The sequence below is a fragment of the Salmo salar genome, chromosome ssa02 (assembly GCF_905237065.1).
Source record: "Salmo salar chromosome ssa02, Ssal_v3.1, whole genome shotgun sequence".
NCBI classification, from domain to species: domain Eukaryota; kingdom Metazoa; phylum Chordata; class Actinopteri; order Salmoniformes; family Salmonidae; genus Salmo; species Salmo salar.
The window spans coordinates 79,183,286-79,203,714 of NC_059443.1; the positions used below are offsets into that span (position 1 = coordinate 79,183,286).

General features: G+C 44.7%; 1 protein-coding gene across 3 annotated transcripts in view; it reads right to left on the bottom strand.

Moving 5' to 3' along the window:
- Positions 1-20,429, bottom strand: part of LOC106593205 (axin-1) — a 61,977-nt gene that overhangs the window by 22,882 nt on the left and 18,666 nt on the right. For 2 of the 3 annotated variants that reach the window (XM_045710605.1, XM_045710616.1), the window contains exons 1-9: positions 11,168-11,418; positions 8,398-8,995; positions 7,972-8,086; positions 6,375-6,571; positions 6,096-6,236; positions 3,126-3,269; positions 2,926-3,022; positions 688-825; positions 170-551 (exon numbers count right to left, since the gene is read on the bottom strand). In XM_045710605.1, coding sequence (XP_045566561.1) covers positions 170-551; positions 688-825; positions 2,926-3,022; positions 3,126-3,269; positions 6,096-6,236; positions 6,375-6,571; positions 7,972-8,086; positions 8,398-8,918 — 1,735 coding nt within the window. In that variant the 5' untranslated portion in view covers positions 8,919-8,995; positions 11,168-11,418. Of the gene's footprint in view, positions 1-169; positions 552-687; positions 826-2,925; positions 3,023-3,125; positions 3,270-6,095; positions 6,237-6,374; positions 6,572-7,971; positions 8,087-8,397; positions 8,996-11,167; positions 11,419-12,078; positions 12,215-14,762; positions 14,956-20,429 lie in introns of those variants that run through there. The other variant, XM_045710612.1, reaches the window with a different exon arrangement.

Here is a 20,429-nt window from a genome sequence, read left to right on the forward strand (position 1 = left end):
ATAAATAAAGACAACACTAGAATATGTTTATCGTTGAGACTAACCTGGATAAATAAAGACAACACTAGAATATGTTTATCGTTGAGACTAACCTGGATAAATAAAGACAACACTAGAATATGTTTATCGTTGAGACTAACCTGGATAAATAAAGACAACATCAACATACCTGCTCCCATCCCCGATGGGTCCCCTCCCTTGGCTCCTGGCTTGTGGCCTTTCACCCCTGGAGGCCCCTGGGTTCTCCCAGAGTGAGGCGGAGGGTACACCCCTACCCCCCCGTCGGGGGAGCGGGACTTGGGTGAGTGTCTCCCGGTGCCTGGTGACTGGCACCCCGGCGTCTTCATCACTCTCTGCACGTGTTCGTCTAAGATGGACTCCGGGTTCTCCTCGTGCGCATCCTGTAGCGCCAGAACACCATTGTACAAGGTCTCTGAATAACGGGACCCGTAGTGGGGGTGGAGGGACGAGGTGGAGGGGGGGAGGGGCTTGTTGCCGTAGGGGGGGAGGGAGTTTACCATGGAGACGTCGGCGTCGTCACCCTCCTCCTCCTATCACAGAGCAGGAGAGGAAAGAAGGGGGCAGGGTTAGAGGAGAAGCAGGTTAGTGTGTGTGGGATGATTACCATCCAACACACGCACACACACATCCAAACCACACACGTCACACAGACACCCCACTACATACCAGTCTGACCCTCTTCAGTCTCTCCTCCAGTCTCTCCTGAGCTTCTCTCTCTCTCAGAACTCCCTCCAGTCGACTGATGAGGTCAACAGCAAACCTCTCCGGCTCAACGTGGACATCCTTTGGCACACGGTATGTACGCTACACACAGAACATCTATCAGATACCATAAACATCACATACATGGTCTACCGTTATGACCACAGAACATCTATCAGATACCATAAACATCACATACATGGTCTACCGTTAAGACCACAGAACATCTATCAGATACCATAAACATCACATACATGGTCTACCGTTAAGACCACAGAACATCTATCAGATACCATAAACATCACATACATGGTCTACCGTTAAGACCACAGAACATCTATCAGATATGATCTATATACAGTTGAAGTCGGAAGTTTACATCCACTTAGGTTGGAGTCATTAAAACTCGTTTTTCAACCCCTCCACAAATGTATTGTTAACAAACTATAGTTTTGGCAAGTCAGTTAGGACATGTACTTTGTGCATGACACAAGTAATTTTTCCAACAATTGTTTACAGACAGATTATTTCACTTATAATTCACTGTATCACAATTCCAGTGGGTCAGAAGTTTACATACACTAAGTTGACTGTGACTAAACAGCTTGGAAAATTCCAGAAAATGATGTCATGGCTTTTGAAGCTTCCGATAGGCTAATTGACATCATTTTAGTCAATTGGAGGTGTACATGTGGATGTATTTCAAGGCCTACCTTCAAACTCAGTGACTCTTTGCTTGACATCATGGGAAAATCAAAAGAAATCAGTCAAGAAAAAAAAAAATTGTAGACCTCCACAAGTCAGGTTCATCCTTGGAAGCAAATTCCAAACACCTGAAGGTACCACGTTCATCTGTACAAACAATAGTACGTAAGTATAAACACCATGGGACCACGCAGCCGTCATACCGCTCAGGAAGGAGACGCGTTCTGTCTCCTAGAGATGAACGTACTTTGGTGTGAAAAGTGCAAATCAATCCCAGAACAACAGCAAAGGACCTTGTGAAGATGCTGGAGGAAACGGGTACAAAAGTATCTATATCCACAGTAAAACGAGTGGATATAGATATCGACATAACCTGAAAGGCTACTCAGCAAGGAAGAAGCCACTGCTCCAAAACCACCATAAAAAAGCCAGACTACGGTTTGCAACTGCACATGGGGACAAAGATCGTACTTTTTGGAGAAATGTCCTCTGGTCTGATGAAACAAATATAGAAATAAATATAGAATGGCATGCAAGCCGAAGAACACCATCCCAACCGTGAAGCACAGGGGTGGCAGCATGGGGGTGCTTTGCTGCAGGAGGGACTGGTGCACTTCACAAAATAGATGGCATCATGAGGGAGGAAAAATATGTGGATATATTGAAGCAACATCTCAAGACATCAGTCAGGAAGTTAAAGCTTGGTCGTAAATGAGTCTTCCAAATGGACAATGACCCCAAGCATACTTCCAAAGCTGTGGCAAAATGGCTTAAGGACAACAAAGTCAAGGTATTGGAGTGGCCATCACAAAGCCCTGACCTCAATCCTATAGAAAATGTGTGGGCAAAACTGAAAAAGCGTGTGCGAGCAAGGAGGCCTACAAACCTGACTCAGTTACACCAGCTCTGTCCAGAGGAATGGGCCAAAATTCACCCAACTTATTGTGGGAAGCTTGTGGAAGGCTACCCGAAATGTTTGACACAAGTTAAACAATTTAAATGCAATGCTACCGAATACTAATTGAGTGTATGTAAACTTCTGACCCACTGAGAATGTGATGAAAGAAATAAAAGCTGAAATAAATCATTCTCTCTACTATTATTCTGATATTTCACATTCTTAAATAAAGTGGAGATCCTAACTGACCTAAGACAGGGAATTTTACTAGGATTAAATGTCAGGAAAAAAAACGTTTTTAAATGTCTTTGGTTAATGTGTATGTAAACTTCCAACCTCAACTGTATATTAGGTAGGGTATAAAGTAGTGTGTATACTACTTACAGGTATATGAGGTAGGGTATAAAGTAGTGTGTATACTACTTACAGGTATATGAGGTAGGGTATAAAGTAGTGTGTATACTACTTACAGGTATATGAGGTAGGGTATAAAGTAGTGTGTATACTACTTACAGGTATATGAGGTAGGGTATAAAGTAGTGTGTATACTACTTACAGGTATATGAGGTAGGGTATAAAGTAGTGTGTATACTACTTACAGGTATATGAGGTAGGGGCACACGTCCATTGGCTTTGGCACTTTCATGCATCTCTCTACGATGCTGTTTACGATACCGGTAGGGTGGAACACCATCCCTGCAAATCACACACACACGTTAGTATTCAGAAGAATGTGTTTCAGTGTGTGTGAGAGATAGAGGATATGTTTGTGTGTGTGTGTATTTGTGTGTGTACTCACACACTGCTGTCAGTCAGTGAGAGTGTGTCGCCGTCGGAGACGCTGGACATGCTCTGCTGTTCACTGTCGTTAGCGCTGGTCACCGGGGCGCGAGCTGAACCCATGTTAACGTAGTAGGGGTTAACTACCAGCTCTCTGCATGGTCTGAGAGGAGAGATGGTTATACACACACACAGTAGGGGTTAACTACCAGCTCTCTGCATGGTCTGAGAGGAGAGATGGTTACACACACACACACACAGTAGGGGTTAACTACCAGCTCTCTGCATGGTCTGAGAGGAGAGATGGTTACACACACACACACAGTAGGGGTTAACTACCAGCTCTCTGCAGTCTGAGAGGAGAGATGGTTATACACACACACAGTAGGGGTTAACTACCAGCTCTCTGCATGGTCTGAGAGGAGAGATGGTTACACACACACACACACACACACAGTAGGGGTTAACTACCAGCTCTCTGCACGGTCTGAGAGGAGAGATGGTTACACACACACACACACACACACACACACACACACACACACACACACACACACACACACACACACACACACACACACAGTAGGGGTTAACTACCAGCTCTCTGCACGGTCTGAGAGGAGAGATGGTTATACACACACACACACAGTAGGGGTTAACTACCAGCTCTCTGCACGGTCTGAGAGGAGAGATGGTTACACACACACACACACAGTAGGGGTTAACTACCAGCTCTCTGCATGGTCTGAGAGGAGAGATGGTTACACACACACAGTAGGGGTTAACTACCAGCTCTCTGCATGGTCTGAGAGGAGAGATGGTTACACACACACAGTAGGGGTTAACTACCAGCTCTCTGCATGGTCTGAGAGGAGAGATGGTTACACACACACAGTAGGGGTTAACTACCAGCTCTCTGCATGGTCTGAGAGGAGAGATGGTTACACACACACACACACAGTAGGGGTTAACTACCAGCTCTCTGCATGGTCTGAGAGGAGAGATGGTCACACACACACAGTAGGGGTTAACTACCAGCTCTCTGCATGGTCTGAGAGGAGAGATGGTTACACACGGAAAGTATTCAGACCCTTCAGTTTTTCCACATTTTGTTACGTTACAGCCTTGTTCTAAAATTGATTGAATAACTAATTCTCATCAATCTACACACAATACCCCATAATGACAAAAGCGAAAATAGTTTTTTTTAGAAATATATGCAATTTAAAAATAAAAAAAACAGAAATACCTTATTTACATTAGTATTCAGACCCTTTGCTATGAGACTGTAAATTGAGCTCAGGTGCATCCTGTTTCCATTGATCATCCTTGAGATGTTTCTACAACTTGATTGGAGTCCACCTGTGGTAAATTCAATTGATTGGACATGATTTGGAAAGACACACACCTGTCTAAATAAGGTCCCACAGTTGATAGTGCATGTCAGAGCAAAAACCAAGACATGAGGTCAAAGGAAATGTCAGTAAAGCTACATGACAGGATTGTGTCGAGGCACAGATCTGGAGAAGGGAACCAAAATATTTCTGCAGCATTGAAGGTCGCAAGACCACAGTGGCCTCCATCTTTCTTAAATGGAAGAAGTTTTTAACCACCAAGACTCTTCCTAGAGCTGACCGCTTGGCCAAACTGAGCAATTAGGGGAGAAGGGCCTTGGTCAGGGAGGTGACCAAGAACCCAATGATCACTCTGACAGAGGTCCAGAGTTCCTCTGTGGAGATGGGAGAACCTTCCAGAAGGCCTTAATGGTACTGAATGGCCAGACAGAAGCCACTCCTCAGTAAAAGGCACATGACATCCTGCTTGGAGTTTGCCAAAAGGCACCTAAAGACTCTCAGACCATCAGAAACAAGATTCTCTGGTCTGATGAAACCAAGATTGTACTCTTTGGCCTGAATGCCAAGCGTCACGTCTGGAGGAAACCTGGCACCATCCCTACGGTGAAGCATGGTGGTGGCAGCATCATGCTGTGGGGATGTTTTTCAGCAGCAGGGACTGGGAGACTAGTCAGGATCAAGGGAAAGATGAACGGAGCAAAGTACAGAGAGATCCTTGATGAAAACCTGCTCCAGAGGACTCAGAACCTCAGACTGGGGTGAAGGTTCACCTTCCAACAGGACAACAACCCTAAGCACACAGCCAAGATAACACAGGAGTGGCTTCGAGACAAGTTGGAATGTCCTTGAGTGGCCCAGCCAGAGCCCGGACTTGAAGCCGATCTAACATCTCTGGAGAGACTTGAAAATAGCTGTGCAGCAACACTCCTATTCCAACCTGACAGATCTTGAGAGGATCTGCAGAGAAGAATGGGAGAAACTCCCCAAATACAGGTGTGACAAACTTGTAGCGTCATACCCAAGAAGACTCAAGGCTGTAATCACTGCAAAATGTGCTTCAGAAAAGTACTGAGTAAAGGGTCTGAATACTTATGTAAATGTCAGTCTTTTATTTTTTTAATAAATGTCAAAAAAAGAACTGTTTTTGCTTTGTCATTATGGGGTATTGTGATGTCATTATGGGGTATTGTGTGTAGATTGATGAGGGAATATATATATATTACACACAGACAAGACTAGGGCTGTGATGATACCAGTATCTCAATATTTTTTCCATGGTAAAAATCAAAACAGGAAGCAGATCAAACTCTTTGTATGTTAATTATTGAAGCTAAAGCTGTATGTTAATTATTGAAGCTAAAGCTTGGAAGATGAACGTGACTCTGCATGAAAGCATGATGAGGTCTGTTTCCAACATGATGGCTGTTCTCCTGAAGAAGTTAAATCCGCTTCGTGTTATGTTGCCTTGCCGCGCGATACTGGTATCATCCGGGCGCAGGACGCGTACAAACACAGAGATTCCCTACAGGCACAACTGCAAAGCAACCACTCTGACAAATACTAAACACTGTCATGAATTTCCCACAATCAGGCGCAAACACACACATCCATAAACACGCTCTCTGGTCTCCTACCTGTACTCTCGGCTTTCCCCTGCTCTCCGATTGGTCGACACTCTGTGAGGAGCCGTCTCCATTAGCAACCTCTGGGTCAGCCTGCTGGCCTGCGTATCCCCGCTCTCCTCCTCCTCCTCTTCCTCCTCCTCCTCCCGGCACCTGAATCACAACCACCTTAAATCACCAAGTACATTCACATGGACCAGGAGTTTGACCTGGTGACATGGTGCTGACAACAAGAACACAATATAGACCAGAATATACGCAGGATCTGGATACACAGAGAGACACACACACCTCCACTCTACGTCCTCTGTGAGGGTGGGCAGGTAGCCAGGCCCCAGCGGCCCAGGACCAGTACCCGATGAGGAGCTGTGGTCGCTGGGTGGTTTGGGGCTCTCCTCCCCTGTCTGGGTGTACTCCAGGTAGGGGTCTGACTTCAGGAACAGAGGGTAGGTGTTCTCCTCCATGGTGCTCTGGATCTCTGTCTGGGCCTGGGAGAGGGACAACTTCGCTTCAGTACAAAGTTCCAAAAACTTTATTGTTCAGTCAGCATATAAAATAAAAACGAAAGTGAGATTAAACGAGGGAAGCTGGGTTCTTCACCTGCGGCAACACACATCCCAGAGAGGGAAGCTGGGTTCTACACCTGCTGCAACACACATCCCAGAGAGGGAAGCTGGGTTCTACACCTGCAGCAACACACATCCCAGAGAGGGAAGCTGGGTTCTACACCTGCAGCAACACACATCCCAGAGAGGGAATCTGGGTCCTCACCTGCGGCAACACACATCCCAGAGAGGGAATCTGGGTCCTCACCTGCGGCAACACACATCCCAGAGAGGGAAGCTGAGTTCCTCACCAGCAGCAACGCAGAGAGGGAAGCTGGGTTCTACACCTGCAGCAACACACATCCCAGAGAGGGAAGCTGGGTTCCTCACCAGCAGCAACACAGAGAGGGAAGCTGGGTTCCTCACCAGCAGCAACACAGAGAGGGAAGCTGGGTTCTATACCAGCAGCAACACAAAGAGAGGGAAGCTGGGTTCCTCACCAGCAGCAACACAGAGAGGGAAGCTGGCTTCTATACCAGCAGCAACACAGAGAGACGGAAGCTGGGTTCTATACCAGCAGCAACACAAAGAGAGGGAAGCTGGGTTCCTCACCAGCAGCAACACAGAGAGGGAAGCTGGCTTCTATACCAGCAGCAACACAAAGAGAGGGAAGCTGGGTTCTATACCTGCAGCAACACAGAGAGACGGAAGCTGGGCTCCTCACCAGCAGCAACACACATCCCAGAGAGGGAAGCTGGGTTCTTCACCAGCAGCAACACACAGTTGTTGGTTATGTACAAGCTACCAACACATCCACCCCTTGTCTACAACTGTTCATGAAAATATGTTCGCAATAAAACATCAATGAATGTATATTTGTCCTGATTCCTGTGTCTCCTGCCACTGAGAGGATATTAACAGTGTGTTCTCAACCATCTGCCTGGTCAGTGAAAGGTTATTCATAAAACAGCTTCCTGTTCCAACATCACGTAATGATTGGTTGCTGCATTACTTCCTGTTCCAACATCACATAATGATTGGTTGTTGCATTACTTCCTGTTCCAACATCACGTAATGATTGGTTGTTGCATTACTTCCTGTTCCAACATCACGTAATGATTGGTTGTTGCATTACTTCCTGTTCCAACATCACGTAATGATTGGTTGATGCATTGCTACCTGTTCCAACATCGCGTAATGATTGGTTGATGCATTGCTACCTGTTCCAACATCGCGTAATGATTGGTTGATGCATTACTTCCTGTTCCAACATCAGGTAATGATTGGTTGATGCATTACTTCCTGTTCCAACATCAGGTAATGATTGGTTGTTGCATTGCTACCTGTTGGAACATGGCAGGGTCCAGATGCAGTCTAACCACACAGTCTCTGATGAAGCTCTTAGTAGCTGGTTTAATCTGCCTCGACACGATGCCGTTACTGTCCTGGATATACTTCCTGGAAAGACAGAGAAGAGAGAGATGAGAGAGAGAATAGAGAGATGGGAGAGAATAGAGACACAGTGATAGAGAGAAAGAGAGAGAGAATAGAGAGACAGTGAGAGAGAATAAAAAATAAACAGTGATAGAAAAGAAAAGATAGAGAGACAGTGAGAGAGAATAGAGAGAGAATAGAGAGAATAGAGAGACAGTGATAGAGAGAAAGAGAGAGAGAGAATAGAGAGACAGTGATAGAGAGAAAGAGAGAGAGAGAATAGAGAGAGGAGAAAGAGAGAGAATAGAGAGATGAGAGAGAAAAGACATCCCTACCTGTAAATGGCCTTGGCCAGCTTGGGCCTCTTCTCCTGGCTGCTCTTCCTGAAGCCGGAGCAGGCGAACCAGAAGTCAAGCTGGTCCCCACAGCCCTCCTGTCTCAGGAAGCCCCTGAACAGCTGTATGCCCTCCTGGTCATCCAGGAGAGAGTGGAGCGACTCGGCCCACTTCAGGTAGGGAGGCGTGGGGGAGGCGCTACCCTCAGGCTCGTACCCTAGGTCCAGGTCCGGTCGCCTGGGGGTGGGGGTGGCCGAGGATGGGGACTCGCTACTACGGAAGGAGGGGTCTGTTTTGGAGGGGGGGTAGCAAGTGGACTGGGTGGGGGGGCGGCCTCCATGGCTGGAGGGGAGGTGGTGGGGGTCACGGTCGCCCCCCTCTTCTCCAGGGACAGGGGGCCGAGGGGCGTGCTCTGTGAAGTGGCTGTGGGGGTCCACCCCCATCCCCACCCCTAGACCCCCCAGATGGTCGCCCCCTCCCACCCCCCTGTACGCTCCCTGTGGGTCTCGGACCACACTCATGTCTCTGGTTGGGGACCACTGGGTTGGGCACCAGTCACACCCACACCTCTAGAACAGCTGAAGATGAGAGATTCTTCCTGTGGTGGAAGAGAAGAGGGGATGAGTAAAAGAGAGGAATGGTCCTACCTGACAGAAAAGAGGAGAACGAGGAACTGAAACATGAACAATTCTATCTGGAGGAAGGAAGGAAGGAGAGGGTCAGAGCAGAACTATAGAGTGAAGGAAGGAGAGGGTCAGAGCAGAACTATAGAGTGAAGGAAGGAGAGGGTCAGAGCAGAACTATAGAGTGAAGGAAGGAGAGGGTCAGAGCAGAACTATAGAGTGAAGGAAGGAGAGGGTCAGAGCTGAACTACACAGTGAAGGAAGGAGAGGGTCAGAGCAGAACTATAGAGTGAAGGAAGGAGAGGGTCAGAGCTGAACTATAGAGTGAAGGAAGGAGAGGGTCAGAGCTGAACTATAGAGTGAAGGAAGGAGAGGGTCAGAGCAGAACTATAGAGTGAAGGAAGGAGAGGGTCAGAGCTGAACTATAGAGTGAAGGAAGGAGAGGGTCAGAGCTGAACTATAGAGTGAAGGAAGGAGAGGGTCAGAGCTGAACTATAGAGTGAAGGAAGGAGAGGGTCAGAGCAGAACTATAGAGTGAAGGAAGGAGAGGGTCAGAGCTGAACTATAGAGTGAAGGAAGGAGAGGGTCAGAGCAGAACTATAGAGTGAAGGAAGGAGAGGGTCAGAGCTGAACTATAGAGTGAAGGAAGGAGAGGGTCAGAGCTGAACTATAGAGTGAAGGAAGGAGAGGGTCAGAGCTGAACTATAGAGTGAAGGAAGGAGAGGGTCAGAGCAGAACTATAGAGTGAAGGAAGGAGAGGGTCAGAGCTGAACTATAGAGTGAAGGAATGAGCTACGGTTGGTGTGGTTAGACTCACACACACAGATCGACCCTGGGAAAAAAAGAGGGGGAAGAGTAGAGAGAGAGAGAGAAAATGGGAAAGGTGAAACTGGAAGATGACGTACTATCTGAGTGAAAGAAAGAGGATAAAGGAGAAGAAAGAGGAACAAGGGAGGGATGTATAGTAGTGTTAACGTGATTCAGGATGATAGGCTGCGATATGTTTTTACCCTAACACGGAACCAATGGTCTTCTTCTACAGACACAATGAATAAGGTTACCTCCATCACAACGAACATGTTTTGAAGCTAATAACAAATAACTAGCTAACTAATCAAAGAGGTTGTACCTGCCACTTGCTAGCATAGCCATGCTGATTTCAACTTTCACAATGACGGCTATCAGCAATGATCAACACAGACTAGCTAGCAAATACGGTCATTCTAAACCATTGGTTAGCGTTAGTTGTTAGCCAGCTAACTAGGTAGTGCCGTAATAGCTCATCAAAACAGAAGCTATGGTTAAAGAAGGTAACAGTGGTTAACCAACGTTAGCTTCGTTATCCTAACGTCACCGGTACGCGTTAGTTAGCTAGCTGCCAGTTTAACAAAACACAGCCAGCTAGATGCATTAGCTCTATAACTGTTAGTTAGCTAGCTGCCAGTTTAACAAAACACAGCCAGCTAGATGCATTAGCTCTGGAACTGTTAGTTAGCTAGCTCCCAGTTTAACAAAACACAGCCAGCTAGATGCATTAGCTCTGTAACTGTTAGTTAGCTAGCAGCAGGTCAATAATAACAATGAGTTTGCACTTAATGTGTACTGTAACTAACGTTAACTAGCTAGCAAATAAACAATGCATTTCAAAGATGGCTACAGTACAGTAACTAGTCAACGTTAGTTCAGTCCTCTCGCTTCCTCTACTCCGGCTAGGTGTAGTAGCTAGCTAGCCTCTCCCTCACATTGCTTTGAAGTGAGATCCCATTCATCTTGGCCTCTCGCAAAGACGGTGGGGGAGGGGGTACAAGCAACAAACTCCACACCACCACACAAGACGGGCCTGCTGCCTTTCCTTTCCTCCACTAAACCCCTTGAGGTAGCCCGCAACACTACTTGACACAGTAAACAGTAGCCAGATTGCTAACTAACTCGGATGGCGAACACAGTTGAGCGTTCTCGTACCGGACACGAACATCCCGAAGCCGTTTGATCGATCAAAGCGCAACAGCCCCAATCCTTCGATCAAGGATCAAACACACAAGCAGAAAGCGAAGGCACGTTTCACCCCGCCGCTTGGCTAAGGGGCTAGCAAGCTACCTAAAAACCCCAAACATCCCGTATTTAGCGGCTTAAAGTATACAACCTACCGTATCTGAAAGCCCGCACCCCGTTTTCCACCGCATCGGGGATAGTGGCGAGAACAGTAGTGTGTGAAACGCGGCATAAGGACAACTTGACAGTATTAAAACGTGAAAGAAAACAACCCTTTCTGTCTTGCCCTCTCAACTCCCCGTGGCCATGGAGGTCTCCAGTACACTCCAAGCAGAGTGAGAATGCGTGCTGGAGTATGTGACGGTCGGTGTGCGCTAGTATCGAGTGTGTGTTTAACAGCGCCTCGTCCGTTCGGAACGACACACTGCACCGGGAGAGAGGAGAACATTGGAATGTCCCGTGGAGCGAATGTTCAGAACATTGCCCCCAAAAAAATATTAATAAGAAACCAAATATGATGTAGGTATTGAATTGACTCAATTAATAAACACATGATGGATAATGGTACAGAATATCGGTTAAATTATCTCAATCCTGAAAAATAATTTCTGTCCTCGTACAGAAAAGGGCTATAAGGTACTTTTTAAGAAATCACCGATTTGGCTAGACAATGAATACACTGATGACACCCGTTGCATTACATATGAGATAGAATGGCGAGAAAATAACCAAGCAATTACAAATCACTGATCAATAAGCAGAATCAGAATCAATACTTTTCTTGCAATGTGAACAGAATGGCAAATGAATAGAATGACGTAGCCTAACGCGCACCTTTGAATGGTTATAGGGTCCGACGTCGGCTTCTAGACAAACGTTCTACATGACAGTATGTGCTCAATAAAAACAGCCAGGTAGACTAACCAAAAGCAAAAGTAGCCTATTGTCTTCGATTAAAAAAATTATAAAATAAAGATAATCCCGACAATTAAATTGACAAAAAGAAAAACAGAAACAACAGCCCAAAACATACATTATATAAACGAAGAAATCTGTATAAATCTACCTTTCTGCTGTTGCTGCTCCGGTCGCCTGGCGCAGAACCCATCTCCAGAGTGACTGACAGCAGGACAGCGCGAGAGCATGCCGCCGACAGCCGAGCTGTCAGTCACACGCCTGTAGTCAGTAAATCAGGCATCGACCTGTGGAGAGAAGGGGGAGGGTGAGATGGAGGGGAGAGAGAGGAGGGAGGGAGGTAGGTAGAGATCGGAAAGGAAGGAGGGAGACTCAATAGTAAAACCAAGTCATTATATTCAGTTACTTGGCCAGTGCAATATGTATTCAAACATTAGGAATATACTATAATTCTAGTTAAACAGTACCAGTCAAAAGTTTGTACACACCTACATTGTAGAATAATAGTGAAGACATCAAAACTATGAAATAACACATATGGAAACATGTAGTAACCAAAAAAGTGTTAAACAAATCAAAATATCTTTTAGATTCTTCAAAGTAGCCACCTGTTGCCTTGATGACAGCTTTGAACACTCTTGGCATTCTCTCAACCAGCTTCATGAGGTAGTCACCTGGAATGCTTTTCCAACAGTCTTGAAGGAGTTCCCACATATGCTGAGCACTTGTTGGCTGCTTTTCCTTCACTCTGCGGTCCAACTCATCCCAAACCATCTCATTTGGGATGAGGTCGAGTGGTTGTGGAGACCAGGTCATCTGATGCAGCATTCCACTCTCCTTCTTGGTCAAATAGCCCTTACACAGCCTGGAGATGTGTTTTGGGTCATTGTCCTGTTGAAAAACAAATGGTAGTCCCACTAAACACAAACTAGATGGGATGGTTTATCGCTGCAGAATGCTGTGGTAACCATGCTGGTTAAGTGTGCCTTGAATTCTAAATAAATCACAGTGTCACCAGCAAAGCACCCCCACACCATCACACCTCCTCCTCCGTGCTTCACTGTGGGAACCACACATGCAGAGATCATCCATTCACCTACTCCACGTCTGACAAAGGCACGGCGGTTGGAACCAAAAATCTTACATTTGGACTCCAGACCAAAGGACAGATTTCCACCAGTCTAATTTTCCTTGCTCGTGGTTCTTGGCCCAAGCAAGTCTTTTCTTCTTATTGGTGTCCTTTAGTACTGGTTTCTTTGCAGCAATTCGACCATGAAGGCCTGATTCACACAGTCTCCTTTGAACAGTTGATGTTGAGATGTGTCTGTTACTTGAACTCTGTGAAGCATTTATTTAGGCTGCAATCTGATGTGCAGTTAATTGCCGATTTCTGAGGCTGGTAACTCTCAAACTTATCCTCTGCAGCAGAGGTAACTCTGGGTCGGTCTTCCTTTCCTGTGGCGGTCCTCATGAGAGCCAGTTTCATCATAGTGCTTGATGGTTTTCGCGACTGCACTTGAAGAAACTTTACATTTTCCTGGATTGACTGACCTTCATGTCTTAAAGTAATGATGGACTGTGTTATTTGTGTTATTGACTGTACGTTTGTTTATGTGTAACTCTGTGTTGTTGTTTTTGTCGCACTGCTTTGCTTTATCTTGGCCAGGTCGCAGTTGTAAATGAGAACTTGTTCTCAAGTGGCCTACCTGGTTAAATAAAGGTGAAATATATACCAAAAAAAACTGTTGTTTCTCTTTGCTTATTTGAGCTGTTCTTGACATAATATGGACTTGGTCTTTTACCAAATAGGGTTATTGTCTGTATACTAGGGGTCAATCGATTAATCAGCATGGCCGATTAATTACAGCCGATTTCAAGTGTTCATAACAATCAGTAATCTGCATTTTTGGATGCCGATCATGGCCGATTACATTGCATTCCAAGAGGAAACTGCTTGGCAGGCTGACCACCTGCTACGCGAGTGCAGCAAGGAGCCAAGGTAAGTTGCTAGCTAGCATTAAACTTATCTTATAAAAAACAATCAATCTTAACATAATCACTTCTACACATGGTTGATGATATTACTAGGTTAACTAGCTTATTCTGCGTTGCATATAATCAATGCGGTGCCTGTTAATTTTTGCATTATTTCAACCAAATTGAGCATGTTTCATTATTTATTTGACACTAAATAGATTTTATTTATGCATTATATTAAGTTAAAATAAAAGTGTTCATTGTTCATTCAGTATTGTTGTAATTGTCATTATTGCATATATATATATATATATATATATATATATATATATATATATATTTGATTTATATATATATAAATCAAACGATTAATCGGTATCTGCTTTTTTTGGTCCTCCAATAATCAGTATCGGTATCGGCTAATCGGTCGACCTCTACTGTATACCAACCCTACCTTGTCACAACACAACTGATTGGCTCAGAAGGAAAGAAATTCCCCAAATTAACTTTTAACAAGACACACCTGTTAATTGAAATGCATTCCAGGTGACTACCTCATGAAGCTGGTTGAGAGAATGCCAAGAGTATGCAAAGCTGTCATCAAGGCAAAGGGTGGCTACTTTGAAGAATCTCAAATAGAAAATATATTTTGATTTGTTTAACACTTTTTTGGTTACTGCATTATTCCATATGTGAAATTAAATAGTTTTGATGTCTTCACTATTATTCTACAATGTAGAAAATAGTAAAAATAAAGAATGTGTAGGTGTGTCCAATCTTTTGACTGGTACTGAATGTATTCAAATAGGTCTATGTTTTACAAATGCCTATTATAGCAAAAATGTAAATCATCGTTACCTTGAAACAGCTGCACACAAGCGTCCTGTATGGTGTGCCACTCCTCTCCAGTGGACTGGGGTTTTTCCCCTCTCCCCATCCCAGACCTGCAGGTGGACCACCAGGTCAGCAGGGGGGGCTCTGCTCTGTCCATACAGAAAACAGAGGAGGGGTTCCACACCTGGCTGCTGCTAGGTCCTCTCTCCATACCGCCCTGGGGAGAGAGAGAGAGAGAGAGAGGGTTCAAACAGGTGTGTCTATTGGGGAGGGAGGAGAGAGAGGGGGGGAGAGGAGGGGGAGGGAGAAAGGGGAGGGAGAGAGGGAGAGAGGGGAAAGAGAGGAGGGGAGGGAGAGAGGGGAGTTAGAGAGACAGGGAGAGAGACAGGGAGAGAGACAGGGAGAGAGAGAGGGTTCAAACAGGTGTCTCTTTTGGGGAGGGAGGAGAGAGAGAGAGGGGAAGAGAGAGGGGAGAGAGAGAGGAGGGAGAGATTTGATTTGATTTTTATTTGGATCTCTTTTAGTCCTCATTTGGACTAATCTTCCAAGAGTCCTTAAACATTAAAATACAATTTATAACACAAACACATTTTCACATTTAACACACTGTTACAAACAGACATAATACACTAACATATTGACCAGATAAATACTCTAACAGTGTAAAAAGATATTGATTCTTCATCTACTATAGTCCATCACAACATGTCTATGTATTATATTTAATAAATGGTTTTAAAGTATTGTTTGAATGTATATATTGAGAGGTTTCTGGTTTGCTCAGTTAAATTATTCAATTTCTATATTGCTCTAAATAAAATGTTATTTTTCCTATTTCTCTTTTCTGTCTGGATAACACATAGATGGTGGACAATCTATTCCTAGTATTTACTGAATGTCTGTCTCTTACCAACTGAATACTGTTGTGAATAGAGTTTGGCTGTTTTAAATGGTGTATATTATGAAATAAAATAAGCATGCTTTTTTCAATTATCTTGTTGATTGATGACCAACCAAGAACATTGCGTATGACTACAACAGAAAAACCATATCTCCACCGTAAAACAATCCTTGCTGCTTTGTTCTGTGCAATCTGCAGCCTCCTAATTTCACTTGCTGATGCATTTCCCCAGACCACAGAACACTAGTTCACCTGACTCCCAATTAATGCTTGTGTTATCTGCTTAAGAATTTTTCCTGGTAAATATTTAGCTATCCTTCTGATTATACATGCTGTTTTAATATTGTTTTACATAGATTAGTTATTTGAGACGACCATGATAAGCAGTTGTCTAGCTGCACTCCCAGTAGTTTAGTTTCTGCCACTTCCTCAGTTGTCTAGCTGCACTCCCTGTAGTTTGGTTTCTGACACTTCCTTAATTTGAACTCCCTCCATACTTAATTGTATCCCCATGCTGTGTTGGCCTTTTCTTAGTGGAACAGACCAACATAACTTTGGTTTTCTTGGTGTTTAAAACAAGTTTGTTCCGGCAAACCAACTCCCTGATATTCTCAAAATCTCCTTGTAAAGCTTGCTGTACCTGTTGAACCGATTGTCTTGCTGTATAAATTGTAGTATCATCTGCAAATATAGTAGCTTGAGTTACAGATAAGGCATAAGGAAGGTCGTTGTTATATATTAAATAAAGAAGTGGCCCAAGGCAGCTGCCCTGCGGTATTCCACAGTTTAAAGCATGAGGGGAAGAAAATTAACCATTGATATAGGTGGACTGTTTCCTGTCAGTTAGATATGACTGTACCCAATTCAATGCTACCTCCTTAAAACCATAATGCATTCATTTTGTCAAAATTATTTCATGATCCACTAAATCAAACGCTGCAGTAAAATCAAAAAATAATACACCCACAAACCTGCCATTATCCATAGCATTGAACCACTGTCATGTCCCACGGGGGACCAGTACAAAAAAAAAAAATGTATGAAATGTATCCATTCACTACTGTAAGTCGCTCTGGATAAGAGCGTCTGCTAAATGACTAAAATGTAAATGTAATGTCATGTCATGTCAACCATTGCAGTGGTAGTGCAATGGTTTTTGCGATAAGCATGCTGATTGGCTGTAATCAGATCATTCTTTTTCATGTACTCCCATATTTGTCTACTCACAATACCCTCCAATATCTTACTGAGTGAAGGGAGTAGACAAGTGAAGGGAGTAGACAAGTGAAGGGAGTAGACAAGTGAAGGGAGTAGACAAGTGAAGGGAGTAGACAAGTGAAGGGAGTAGACAAGTGAAGGGAGTAGACAAGTGAAGGGAGTAGACAAGTGAAAGGAGAGAGAGGAGGGGAGGGAGTAGACAAGTGAAGGGAGTTGTCACGTCCAGACCAGTATAAGGGGTTATTGGTTATTGTAGTTTGGTCAGGACGTGGCAGTGGGTATTTGTTTTATGTGGTTCGTGGTTTAATGGGATATGTATTTATGTAAGAGGGGTGTTTGATTTATGTGTTCCGGGGTTTTTGGGTAATGTTCTTGTTTTGAATTTCTATGGTTTTCTATGTTGTGTATTTATTTGTGTTGGCCTGGTATGGTTCTCAATCAGGAACAGCTGTACATCGTTGTTGCTGATTGAGAGTCATACTTAGGTAGCCCTGTTTCACCTGTGCCTTTGTGGGAAGTTGTTGTTTGCATAGCTGTGTGTTTTAGCCTGCAATCCTGTTCGATCGTTTTGTTTTGTTTGTTCAATAAAAGTCATTATGAGCACTCAACCCGCTGCGCCTTGATCCACTACATACGACGACCGTTACAGGAGTAGACGAGTGAAGGGAGTAGACGAGTGAAGGGAGTTGACGAGTGAAGGGAGTAGACGAGTGAAGGGAGTAGACGAGTGAAGGGAGTAGACGAGTGAAGGGAGTTGACGAGTGAAGGGAGTAGACGAGTGAAGGGAGTAGACGAGTGAAGGGAGTAGACGAGTGAAGGCAGTAGACGAGTGAAGGGAGTTGACGAGTGAAGGGAGTAGACGAGTGAAGGGAGAGGGGGTAGAGAGAAACAGCGACAGGGTGTCAAGCAGGTAGCTCAACTAATGGGGAAGGAGATCGATAGGGAGAGAGAATTGGGATTGGAGAGAACAGAGGAGAGAGACAGGCAGACTCCAATTTCTTTAGTCCAAACCAGAGCCTTATCTCTGTCTGTGTAAACTCTATATAACTCATCTGTAGTCCAGACCAGAGCATTATCTCTGTCTGTGTAAACTCTATATAACTCATCTGTAGTCCAGACCAGAGCCTTATCTCTGTCTGTGTAAACTCTATATAACTCATCTGTAGTCCAGACCAGAGCCTTATCTCTGTCTATGTAAACTCTATATAACTCATCTTTAGTCCAAACCAGAGCCTTATCTCTGTCTGTGTAAACTCTATATAACTCATCTGTAGTCCAGACCAGAGCCTTATCTCTGTCTATGTAAACTCTATATAACTCATCTGTAGTCCAGACCAGAGCCTTATCTCTGTCTGTGTAAACTCTATATAACTCATCTGTAGTCCAGACCAGAGCCTTATCTCTGTCTGTGTAAACTCTATATAACTCTGCTGTAGTCCAGACCAGAGCCTTATCTCCTGTTAAGGCAAGGGCTGATTTCAAGGTTTTACTGCTAACCTACAAAGCATTACATGGGCTTGCTCCTACCTATCTTTCCGATTTGGTCCTGCCGTACATACCTACACGTACGCTACGGTCACAAGACGCGGGCCTCCTAATTGTCCCTAGAATTTCTAAGCAAACAGCTGGAGGCAGGGCTTTTTCCTATAGAGCTCCATTTTTATGGAATGGTCTGCCTACCCATGTGAGAGACGCAGACTCAGTCTCAACCTTTAAGTCTTTACTGAAGACTCATCTCTTCAGTAGGTCCTATGATTAAGTGTAGTCTGGCCCAGGAGTGTGAAGGTGAACGGAAAGGCTCTGGAGCAACGAACCGCCCTTGCTGTCTCTGCCTGGCCGGTTCCCCTCTCTCCACTGGGATTTTCTGCCTCTAACCCTATTACAGGGGCTGAGTCACTGGCGTACTGGTGCTCTTCAATGCCGTCCCTAGGAGGGGTGCGTCACTTGAGTGGGTTGAGTCACTAACGTGGTCTTCCTGTCTGGGTTGCGCCCCCCTTGGGTTGTGCCGTGGGGGAGATCTTTGTGGGCTATACTCGGCCTTGTCTCAGGATGGTAAGTTGGTGGTTGAAGATATCCCTCTAGTGGTGTGGGGGCTGTGCTTTGGCAAAGTGGGTGGGATTATATCCTGCCTGGTTGGCCCTGTCCTGGGGTATCATCGGATGGGGCCACAGTGTCTCCTGACCCCTCCTGTCTCAGCCTCCAGTATTTATGCTGCAGTAGTTTATGTGTCGGGGGGCTAGGGTCAGTCTGTTACATCTGGAGTATTTCTCTTGTCTTATCCGGTGTCCTGTGTGAATTTAAATATGCTCTCTCTAATTCTTTCTTTCTTTCTTTCTTTCTTTCTTTCTTTCTTTCTTTCTTTCTTTCAGAGGACCTGAGCCCTAGGACCATGCCTCAGGACTACCTGGCATGATGACTCCTTGCTGTCCCCAGTCCACCTGGCCATGCTGCTGCTCCAGTTTCAACTGTTCTGCCTGCGGCTATGGAACCCTGACCTGTTCACCGGACGTGCTACCTTGTCCCAGACCTGCTGTTTTCAAGTCTCTAGAGACAGCAGGAGCGGTTGAGATACTCTCAAAGATCGGCTATGAAAAAGCCAACTGACACTTACTCTTGAGTTGCTGACTTGTTGCACCCTCGACAACTACTGTGATTATTATTATTTGACCCTGCTGGTCATTTATGAACATTTGAACATCTTGGCAATGTTCTGTTATAATCTCCACTCGGCACAGCCAGAAGAGGACTGGCCACCCCTCATAGCCTGGTTCCTCTCTAGGTTTCTTCCTAGGTTTTGGCCTTTCTAGGGAGTTTTTCCTAGCCACCGTGCTTCTACACCTCAATTGCTTGCTGTTTGGGGTTTTAGGCTGGGTTTCTGTACAGCACTTTGAGATATCAGCTGATGTAAGAAGGGCTTTATAAATACATTTGATTTGATTTGATTTATCTCTGTCTATGTAAACTCTATATAACTCATCTGTAGTCCAGACCAGAGCCTTATCTCTGTCTATGTAAACTCTATATAACTCATCTGTAGTCCAGACCAGAGCCTTATCTCTGTCTATGTAAACTCTATATAACTCATCTGTAGTCCAAACCAGAGCCTTATCTCTGTCTATGTAAACTCTATATAACTCATCTTTAGTCCAAACCAGAGCCTTATCTCTGTCTATGTAAACTCTATATAACTCATCTTTAGTCCAAACCAGAGCCTTATCTCTGTCTATGTAAACTCTATATAACTCATCTTTAGTCCAAACCAGAGCCTTATCTCTGTCTATGTAAACTCTATATAACTCATCTGTAGTCCAGACCAGAGCCTTATCTCTGTCTATGTAAACTCTATATAACTCATCTGTAGTCCAGACCAGAGCCTTATCCTTATCTGTCTGTTGGTGTTGTTTATCCTCCAGGTGTCTGTCTGTTGGTGTTGTTTATCCTCCAGGTGTCTGTCTGTCTGTTGGTGTTGTTTATCCTCCAGGTCTCTGTCTGTCTGTTGGTGTTGTTTATCCTCCAGGTGTCTGTCTGTCTGTTGGTGTTGTTTATCCTCCAGGTCTCTGTCTGTCTGTTGG